Raw genomic sequence first — 10000 nt, forward strand, 5'->3', positions numbered from 1 at the left:
CCCAAGTTCTGTTATTTTACCCCCAAATTCTGTTTTTTTACCCCAAAATTCTGTTTTTTTACCCCAAATTCTGTTTTTTACCCCCAAATGCTTTTTTTTACCCCAAATGCTTTTTTTTTACCCCCAAAACCCCGTTTGGGGACGGGCAACTACGACGTCAACGTGATCATGGCCGCGCTGCAGAGCCTGGGGCTGGCGGCCGTCTGGTGGATAAACGCCGGTGAGACCCCAAAATCGGCCTTTTCGCCCCAAAACGACGCTCGCGAACCCCCGGTGTAGCAAGCCCCTAACGCCCGGCGTTGCGCCCCGAGGAATTGTTTTAGCCCATATTAATTATTTCAGACCCGTTTGTGACCCCAAATTCTGCTCTTGAGCCCTTTAACCCCATAATTTTGTCCCTTTTTATTCCCCAAAATGCTATTTTTTACCCCAAAACGCTATTTTTACCCCAAAAACACCATTTTTTACCCCCAAATGCCATTTTTTACCCCAAAATGCCGTTTTTTACCCCAAAAACGCCATTTTTTTACCCCCAAATGCCATCTTTTACCCCCAAATCCTGTTTTTTTACCCAAAATGCCGTTTTTTACCCAAAATGCCGTTTTTTACCCCCAAATGCTGTTTTTTTACCCCAAAATGCTGTTTTTTACCCCCAAATCCGTTTTATTTTTACCCCAAATCCTGTTTTTTGACCCCCCAAATCCTGTTTTTTGACCCCCCAAATTCTGTTTTTTTACCCCCAAATGCTGTTTTTTACCCCCAAATGCTGTTTTTTACCCCCAAATGCTGTTTTTTACCCAAATGCTTTTTTTTACCCCAAAATGCTTTTTTTTTACCCCAAAACCCCGTTTTGGGGACGGGCAACTACGACGTCAACGTGATCATGGCCGCGCTGCAGAGCCTGGGGCTGGCGGCCGTCTGGTGGGATAAACGCCGGTGAGACCCCAAAATCGCTTTTTTTTACCCCAAAATGACGCTCGCGAAGCCCCGGTGTGGATTTCGCCCCGAGGAATTGTTTTAGCCCCGTATCGAGGATTTCAGACCCTAATGTGGGGTTTGTGACCCCAAATTCTGCTCTTGAGCCCTTTAACCCCATAATTTTGTCCCTTTTTATTCCCCAAAATCCTGCTTTTTACCCCCAAATCCTGCTTTTTACCCCAAAACGCTACTTTTTACCCCAAAACGCTATTTTTTACCCCAAAAACGCCATTTTTTAACCCCAAACGCCGTATTTTGACCCCTCAAATGCCGTTTTTTACCCCCAAATGCTGCTTTTTTACCCCAAAATGCATCTTTTACCCCCAAATCCTGTTTTTTTACCCCAAAATGCCGTTTTTTACCCCCAAATGCTGTTTTTTTACCATAAATGCTTTTTTTTACCCCAAATCCGTTTTTTTTTTTACCCGAAATGCTGGTTTTTACCCCCAAATACTGTTTTTTGACCCCCCAAATTCTATTTTTTTACCCCAAAATGCCGTTTTTTACCCCAAAATGCCGTTTTTTACCCCAAATGCTGTTTTTTTACCCCCAAATGCTTTTTTTACCCCCAAAACCCCCGTTTGGGGACGGGCAACTACGACGTCAACGTGATCATGGCCGCGCTGCAGAGCCTGGGGCTGGCGGCCGTCTGGTGGGATAAACGCCGGTGAGACCCCAAAATCGGCTTTTTTCACCCCAAAACGACGCTCGCGAAGTCCCGGGGTGGATTTCGCCCCGAGAATTGTTTTAGCCCCGTATCGAGGATTTCAGACCCTAATGTGGGGTTTGTGACCCCAAATTCTGCTCTTGAGCCCTTTAACCCCATAATTTTGTCCCTTTTTATTCCCCAAAATGCTGTTTTTTACCCCAAAACGCTATTTTTACCCCAAAAACGCCATTTTTTACCCCCCAAAACGCCATTTTTACCCCCAAAACCCGCATTTTTTACCCCTCAAATGCCATTTTTTACCCCCAAGCGCCGTATTTTGACCCCTCAAATGCCATTTTTACCCCAAAATGCCGTTTTTTACCGTTAAATGCTATTTTTTACCCCAAAATGCCATTTTTTACCCCCAAATGTTGTTTTTTACCCCTAATTCCTGTTTTTTTACCCCCAAATCCGTTTTTTTTTACCCCGAAATGCTGTTTTTACCCCCAAATTCTGTATTTTTACCCCCCAAATTCTGTTTTTTTACCCCCAAATGCCATTTTTTTACCCCTTAATGCTGTTTTTTTACTCCCAAATCCTGGTTTTTACCCCAAATGCCGTTTTTTGAGCCCCCCAGCCCCACATTTGCCCCCCCCAGCCCCACATTTGAGCCCCCAGCCCCACATTTGACCCCCCCAGCCCCACATTTGAGCCCCCCAGCCCCACATTTGAGCCCCCCAGCCCCACGCTTGAGCCCCCCAGCCCCACATTTGCCCCCCCCAGCCCCACATTTGAGCCCCCCAGCCCCACATTTTCTCCCCCAGCCCCCACATTTTCTCCCCCAGCCCCACATTTGAGCCCCCCAGCCCCACCTTTGAGCCCCCAGCCCCACCTTTGAGCCCCCAGCCCCACATTTGAGCCCCCCAGCCCCACATTTTCTCCCCCAGCCCCACATTTGAGCCCCCCAGCCCCACGTTTGAGCCCCCAGCCCCACATTTGAGCCCCCCAGCCCCATGTTTGAGCCCCCCAGCCCCACATTTGAGCCCCCCCAGCCCCACGTTGAGCCCCCAGCCCCACGTTTGAGCCCCCAGCCCCACATTTGATCCCCCAGCCCCACATTTGAGCCCCCCAGCCCACGTTTGAGCCCCCAGCCCCACATTTGAGCCCCCCAGCCCCATATTTTTGCCACCCAGCCCCACATTTGAGGCTTTTGGCCCACATTTGAGCCCCCCAGCCCCCACGTTTGAGCCCCCCAGCCCCACGTTTGACCCCCCCAGCCCCACATTTGAGCCCCCAGCCCCACTTTTGTGGCCCTTGGCCCACATTTGAGCCCCCAGCCCCACGTTTGAGCCCCCCAGCCCCACATTTGACCCCCCAGCCCCACATTTGAGCCCCCCAGCCCCACGTTTGACCCCCCAGCCCCACGTTTGAGCCCCCCAGCCCCACATTTGAGCCCCCCAGCCCCACTTTTGAGCCCCTTAGCCCCACGTTTGAGCCCCCAGCCCCACATTTGAGCCCCCCAGCCCCACGTTTGAGCCCCCCAGCCCCACGTTTGAGGCTGTTGCCCCACATTTTAGCCCCCCAGCCCCACATTTCACCCCCAGCCCCACATTTGAGCCCCCCAGCCCCACGTTTGAGCCCCTTAACCCCACGTTTGAGCCCCCCAGCCCCACATTGAGCCCCCCAGCCCCACATTTGAGCCCCCAGCCCCACATTTGAGCCCCCCAGCCCCACGTTTGAGCCCCCAGCCCCACATTTGAGCCCCACATTTGAGCCCCCAGCCCCACTTTTGAGCCCCCCAGCCCCACGTTTGAGCCCCCCAGCCCCACGTTGGCCCACATTTGTTCCCCAGCCCCACATTTGAGCCCCCAGCCCCACGTTTGAGCCCCCCAGCCCCACATTTGAGCCCCTTTGCCCCACATTTGAGCCCCCCAGCCCCACATTTGAGCCCCCAGCCCCACATTTGAGCCCCCCAGCCCCACATTTGAGCCCCCCAGCCCCACGCTTGAGCCCCCCAACCCCACATTTCACCCCCCAGCCCCACATTTGAGCCCCCTAGCCCCACATTTGAGCCCTCCAGCCCCACGTTTGAGCCCCAGCCCCACATTTGAGCCCCCCAGCCCCACGTTTGAGCCCCCAGCCCCACATTTGAGCCCCATAGCCCCACATTTGAGCCCCCAGCCCCACATTTGAGCCCCCCAGCCCCACATTTGACCCCCCCAGCCCCACATTTGAGCCCCCCAGCCCCACGTTTGAGCCCCCAGCCCCACATTTGAGCCCCATAGCCCCACATTTGAGCCCCCAGCCCCACATTTGACCCCCCCAGCCCCACATTTGAGCCCCCCAGCCCCACGTTTGAGCCCCCAGCCCCACATTTGAGCCCCCAGCCCCACGTTTGAGCCCCCCAGCCCCACATTTGAGCCCCCCAGCCCCACATTTGAGCCCCCCAGCCCCACATTTGAGCCCCTAGCCCCACATTTGACCCCCCCAGCCCCACGTTTGAGCCCCCAGCCCCACGTTTGAGCCCCCCAGCCCCACGTTTGAGCCCCCCAGCCCCACGTTTGAGCCCCCCAGCCCCACTTTTGAGCCCCCCAGCCCCACTTTTGAGCCCCCAGCCCCACATTTGATCCCCCAGCCCCACATTTGAGCCCCCCAGCCCCACATTTGAGCCCCCCAGCCCCACATTTTAGCCCCCCAGCCCCACGTTTGACCCCATAGCCCCACATTTGAGCCCATAGCCCCACATTTGAGCCCCCCAGCCCCACGTTTGAGCCCCCCAGCCCCACATTTGACCCCCCCAGCCCCAAGTTTGAGCCCCCCAGCCCCACATTTGACCCCCCCAGCCCCACGTTTGAGCCCCCCAGCCCCACATTTGAGCCCCTTACCCCACGTTTGACCCCCCCAGCCCCACATTTGACCCCCCCAGCCCCACATTTGAGCCCCCCAGCCCCACGTTTGAGCCCCCCAGCCCCACGTTTGAGCCCCCCAGCCCCACATTTGAGCCCCCAGCCCCACATTTGAGCCCCCAGCCCCACATTTGAGCCCCCAGCCCCACGCTTGAGCCCCCCAGCCCCACATTTGAGCCCCCCAGCCCCACGTTTCAGCCCCCCAGCCCCACGTTTGAGCCCCCAGCCCCACACTTGAGCCCCCCAGCCCCACGTTTGAGGCTGTTGCCCCACATTTTAGCCCCCTAGCCCCACATTTGAGCCCCCCAGCCCCACGTTTGAGCCCCCCAGCCCCACGTTTGAGCCCCCCAGCCCCACATTTGAGCCCCCCAGCCCCACGTTTGAGCCCCCCAGCCCCACATTTGAGCCCCCCAGCCCCACGTTTGAGCCCCATAGCCCCACGTTTGAGCCCCCCAGCCCCACGTTTGAGGCTGTTGGCCCACATTTGAGCCCCCCAGCCCCACATTTGAGCCCCCCAGCCCCACGTTTGAGCCCCCCAGCCCCACGTTTGAGCCCCCCAGACCCACATTTGAGCCCCCAGCCCCACATTTGAGCCCCCCAGCCCCACGTTTGAGCCCCCCAGCCCCACGTTTGAGCCCCCCAGCCCCACATTTGAGCCCCCCAGCCCCACGTTTGAGCCCCCAGCCCCACGTTTGTGCCCCCAGCCCCACATTTTCTCCCCCTAACCCCATTTTCTCCCCCGGCAGGTCGCTGGAGCGGCTGGTGCTGGGCCAGATCGTGGGTTTCATCCTCAACGTGCCCTCCCATGTCTCGCTGGGCTTCGTGGCCTTGCCGCTGCGCCGCAAGCACTGGCTGGCCGTCCGGCAGCTGGGTGGCACCTACTACAACCTGGACTCCAAGCTCCGGGCGCCCGCCCGCATCGGCGGCGAGCCTGAGCTCAGGTACGCCAGGGGACACCGAGGGGACACCGAGGGGACACCGAGGGGACACCGAGGGGACACCGAGGGGGACGCCCGGTGCCACCTCCACCTCCCTCCTCTCCCCTCCGGCAGAGCTTTCCTCCGGGATTTCCTCGCCCAAGGGCTCTGCGAGGTTTTCCTCGTCGTCCCCCGGGCCGTGGAGGAGGCCGGCGCCTGGCTCAGCCCCGAGTGACTCGTGGTGGGGACAAGGACGACGAGTGGCACCGGCTCCCGTCGCTTCGGGATGAAACGGCTCCGTTTTGGGACTTTTCCTCGGCTTTTTACCCCTCCGGTGCAAACCTGGATGGGTTTAGGGGACGACGCGTTGGAACAGGACGAGAACAGCGCTGGCGAGGGGGGCGCACGCTGGTCGTGCGATTCGTGCTCGGGTCACGCACTGTCGCGACGTTGCACGACGCTCGTGTTTGTCACCCTCTCGGGGTGATGCCACCTTGCTGCTCGTGCATTTTGGGTGCTGCTCGTGCATTTTGGGTGCTGCTCGTGCACACCGGGTGCTGCTTGTGCACCTCGCGCTCCGAAAGGTGATTAAAACTGCTGGGTTACAACTCGGGGGCTCAGCCGCAATCCTTGGCCTTCCACCATCGCCGTGCCTCGGCCCCAGCCTCGGCCCCAGCCCGGCCCTTGGAGGCCGAACAGTGCCCGGGGCCCCCTGGGCAAGCCCGGCCCTGGCGCCCTCGGCGGCGCCTCCGCTCGCTCCGCCGGGGCGGATCCAAAGCGCGCGTGCTGATTGGTCGGCTGCGGAGCGCGCCTTCCCGCTCAGCCAATCCCTGCGCTCCGTTCGCATCCTCCCCTCTCCCGCCCCAGTGGAGCCTCCTCGGGGAAGACGCGGCGGGGCCGGGCCAATCAGCGCAGAGCGCGGGAAATTCAAAGCCTGGCCCCGGGCGCAGCCAATGGGGAGCGCTCCGCCCTGCGAGCAGCCAATCAGGATGGCGGCGAGGTTATAAAGGGTGGGGGATGTAGGGGGGGCGCGCAGAAGGCGGCGCGGCCGCGGCGGTGCGGGGGGTTCCGCGGTCTCACGGCGCCCCCAAGCGGCCGCTTATAGAATTACAGCATCAAAGCTTCTGCCCTTCCTCCCTCCCTGTTTTTTCTTTCTGATCTGCGCCCCTTCAGCTCGCTACACAAGCATCTGCCCTCCTTTTATTTCTATTAATTATAATTAACTCTTAAATTAACTTAAATTAAATTAACTCTAATAACTTTAAAGCGCTCTGCTGCAGCGCTGCGGTTAATCCCAGCGAACCTTCCCGGGGCCGCCGCCGAGCCTGCAGTACGCTTGCGACCGTTATTTTGAGGAGGAAGCGCCGAAAACATTGATTAAAGAGAAAAAAAATAAAAAGTTTTCACGTCTCACTTTTCAGAGTCGAGAGGAGTCGGTATCACACCGCTCCCTGGTGGTCTAGTGGTTAGGATTCGGCGCTCTCACCGCCGCGGCCCGGGTTCGATTCCCGGTCAGGGAAGAATTCTTTTCTTAATTTCGTTTTTTATTTCTTTTTCTCCACACTTTCATTTTTTCGATCCCTCCAGTCACACCGCTCCCGCTCCAAGGCTCCCTTCCTGGGAGGGGGAGCGGCGGATTTGGGAAAAGCTCCATAGGGGAAGGAAGGGGCTGCCCCGACCCTGCCTCTTTTTGGGGCGGAAGGGTCGAGATTTCAAAAATAAATATATTAAGAGTCCATGAAGAAGGGGTAGGAAAAAATCACCGCTCTCTATCGCGACATATTCGCGATAGAGGGGAGGCACCGCTGGGATTCGAACCCAGGATCTCCTGTTTACTAGACAGGCGCTTTAACCAACTAAGCCACGGCGCCGCTTGCGAGCCGCAGCCGCCCTCTCCCTCCATCTGCAGCCGCTGCCGCCGCTTCTCCCTTCCCAGGGCAGCCCGGGGAAGGCGGCGCCGAGCGGGGCCGGTCCTGGGGGCAGCTCCCGGTGCTGGGCAGCCCCTTGCAGCCACAACTCCGGCGGGGAAACGCGTTCAGCATCGTTCCTGAACAAGCGTTTTTCAGCCCCTTCCTCGTTAGTATAGTGGTAAGTATCCCCGCCTGTCACGCGGGAGACCGGGGTTCGATTCCCCGACGGGGAGGATGTGATATTTTTCCTATTTTTTTTTATTATTATTATTTATTTCCACCCTTTTAAGCCCCTCGAACCTGCATTAGGGATGGGGTAGAACCTCCTCCGTGTTGGCTGCGGGGAAAACGCGTCGGCAACTCCATGTGGGAGCACAGTCACAAACTGCACGACGACTCCATGCATTTTTTTCGCGGTGCTGCCCCCACCTGAACGAGCAGTGCTTGGGTCTGCTGTAAAGACTGAGCCCCGGTTATGGCCACCTGCATTGGGACCGGCAGCGGGAGCAACGCGCGGCACCCTAGCGCTCCCCAGAGAGCTTAACTCGGCAAAAATGACGAAAAAATAGCGCTACTGTAACGTCATAATGACGCAACCCCCTAGGTGCCGCACCTGAACCGCGACCCCCTCACCCCTCTGCATGGACTAACAGCGCCTGGCGCCCACCCAGGTATTTATAGAGCAGATGCGGACCTGAGGGGAAACTGCGAGCGGAGCGCGGGCGCCGCCCCGCCCCTTCTCTCAGCGACCAATCGCGCCGCGGTCCCGCCCGCCAATCAGCCGCCGGGATTCAAGTTGAAAGCTTCGGGTTTGGCGCCAAAACCAGGCGTGGCTTTGTCTGCTGCTTCTGGGGGCTGAGAGCACTGTTTTAATTTTAATTTTTATTTTTTTTTTCGTTTTCTTCTTCTGGAAATTTGGAAATTTGATCAGCCTGGGCAGCGTGCTTCCTCTGCTGCTGTTGGGGAGCAGCTTTCTCGTTCTGAGCTGTTGTTAAGTAGCTATAGAGCACGCAGTGTGGTCGTGCAGGGAAGAATTATTGCATGGGGTGATTTTGTGCTCTTTCTTTTTGTGCTCTTTCTTTTTGTGCTCTTTCTTTTTGTGCTCTTTCTTTTTGTGCTCTTTCTTTTTGTGCTCTTTCTTTTTGTGCTCTTTCTTTTTGTGCTCTTTGTTTTTGCGATTTCTCTGCATGAAGCCCTGATTGCATGAGCAATCCAGTTTTAAGACCGAAATCTGTGTCTAAGTCAGCTGGGGAGGGGTTCCTCAAGGGTTGCTCTGAAGTTGATGGGTCCTGTGAAAATCCTAGGGAAAATCCTCATAGAAATGTTTTGTTCTTGTGCAAAAAAATCGTGGGAGTAGGGGGAGAAAATCAGTGGATGGTAGTAAGGAGTTTAGCCTTAGCAGAAGGAATTAAAATAATAGAGTATCCCAAGTTGGGAGGGGCCCGTAAAGATCACCGAGCCCAGCTTCCCATTATGCTATAAAAATGACTGCCGTGGTCACGTTTAATGGAAGAACATTTCTATCTAGGAAAAAAAATGCATGCAGATTTCTAAAAATAATAATAATAATAATAATAATAAAATATTACGAGATGTCACCTATGATTTTCCATAAACTAGAGAGTTTTGGTTTATAAGCCTGTTGCTGTTCAGACCTATCTGGAATGGAATAAAGTTGTGGTGTTGTATGTTTTTTGTTCAAGAATCGTTGAACTCCGTGCATTATTTGAAAAGTTTTACTTTGGCACAGCAAGCAACAGACGTACCCAGAGGGGACACCTTTTATTATTGTAGATTTGACACAAGTTGTCTTTTTTAAAATTATTTTTATTATTATTTTTTAAGGCAATTTCGTTGCCTCAAATTAATTTCATTGCCTTAAATTAATTAATTTCACAAGGCTGTAATCTGTAGAAGAGACAAACAGAAACCATGGCTGTTCATTCATACTGGATCCTGCAGAAAAGTTGAAAACAGCGAGTGGTAGCACCTGAGGGTGCACTTTTTCTCCTCTTCCAGGTCATGGGTAAAAGGTAGTAAAGTGAGGCACTTTTATAAAATTAAGGCTGTTAACACCAGCCCCAGAGCCTGATGAAACAGTCAGTTATTCGTAAAAAAGTAGGTCCTTGTCTTCGATATTCTTGCATTTCAGCAACTCTGAGTGATGTTCTACATGGGAAAGAAATGTGTGTATATATATAAAAAAAATATATGTAATGTAGAATTTATATAACCATATTCTCTATCTTTCATTCACTTCCATCCAAAATCCCCTTTCCTCAAATTTTTCCCTCTGATCCCAAACTCTGTCCTGGCAGCCTCTCCCTTCTCTTTCCTCCATGTCTACCCATAGAGGTATTAATCCCCATTCTGCCATAATAATTAATCATTATTAAATATTTCGTACAAAACTTTATTATTATTAATAATAAAGTATAAGTATTACTAATAAAATTATTATAATTATGATTAATAAAGTTAATACAATTACCGTTAATAATCATCACTATTATAATTAACATCAATTACACTATTATAATTAACATCAATTACATTATTATAATTAACATCAATTAGTAACAACATAATTACAATTAATTATGATTAATAAAATGAATCAATAAAATTACCCTTAACGAT

General features: G+C 54.2%; 1 protein-coding gene and 3 non-coding genes across 4 annotated transcripts; 3 read left to right on the forward strand and 1 right to left on the reverse strand.

The window, feature by feature from the left end:
• Window positions 1–1499: 1499 nt before the first annotated feature.
• Window positions 1500–6058, forward strand: LOC137849167 (josephin-2-like). The gene is made up of 3 exons (XM_068668662.1): window positions 1500–1645; window positions 5280–5474; window positions 5586–6058. Exons 1-3 carry the CDS (start codon window positions 1593–1595, stop codon window positions 5683–5685), a joined length of 348 nt encoding a protein of 115 aa, XP_068524763.1. The 5' UTR covers window positions 1500–1592; the 3' UTR covers window positions 5686–6058.
• Window positions 6059–6898: 840 nt separating this feature from the next.
• Window positions 6899–6970, forward strand: TRNAE-CUC (transfer RNA glutamic acid (anticodon CUC)). The gene has a single exon. It is a non-coding gene; the product is annotated as a tRNA-Glu (tRNA).
• A 277-nt stretch (window positions 6971–7247) lies between these two features.
• Window positions 7248–7321, reverse strand: TRNAT-AGU (transfer RNA threonine (anticodon AGU)). Its single transcript has one exon. It is a non-coding gene; the product is annotated as a tRNA-Thr (tRNA).
• Window positions 7322–7521: 200 nt separating this feature from the next.
• Window positions 7522–7593, forward strand: TRNAD-GUC (transfer RNA aspartic acid (anticodon GUC)). The gene has a single exon. It is a non-coding gene; the product is annotated as a tRNA-Asp (tRNA).
• Window positions 7594–10000: the final 2407 nt, after the last annotated feature.

This window comes from Anas acuta, unplaced genomic scaffold (genome assembly GCF_963932015.1).
Source record: "Anas acuta unplaced genomic scaffold, bAnaAcu1.1 SCAFFOLD_193, whole genome shotgun sequence".
Taxonomy (NCBI): Eukaryota; Metazoa; Chordata; class Aves; order Anseriformes; family Anatidae; genus Anas; species Anas acuta.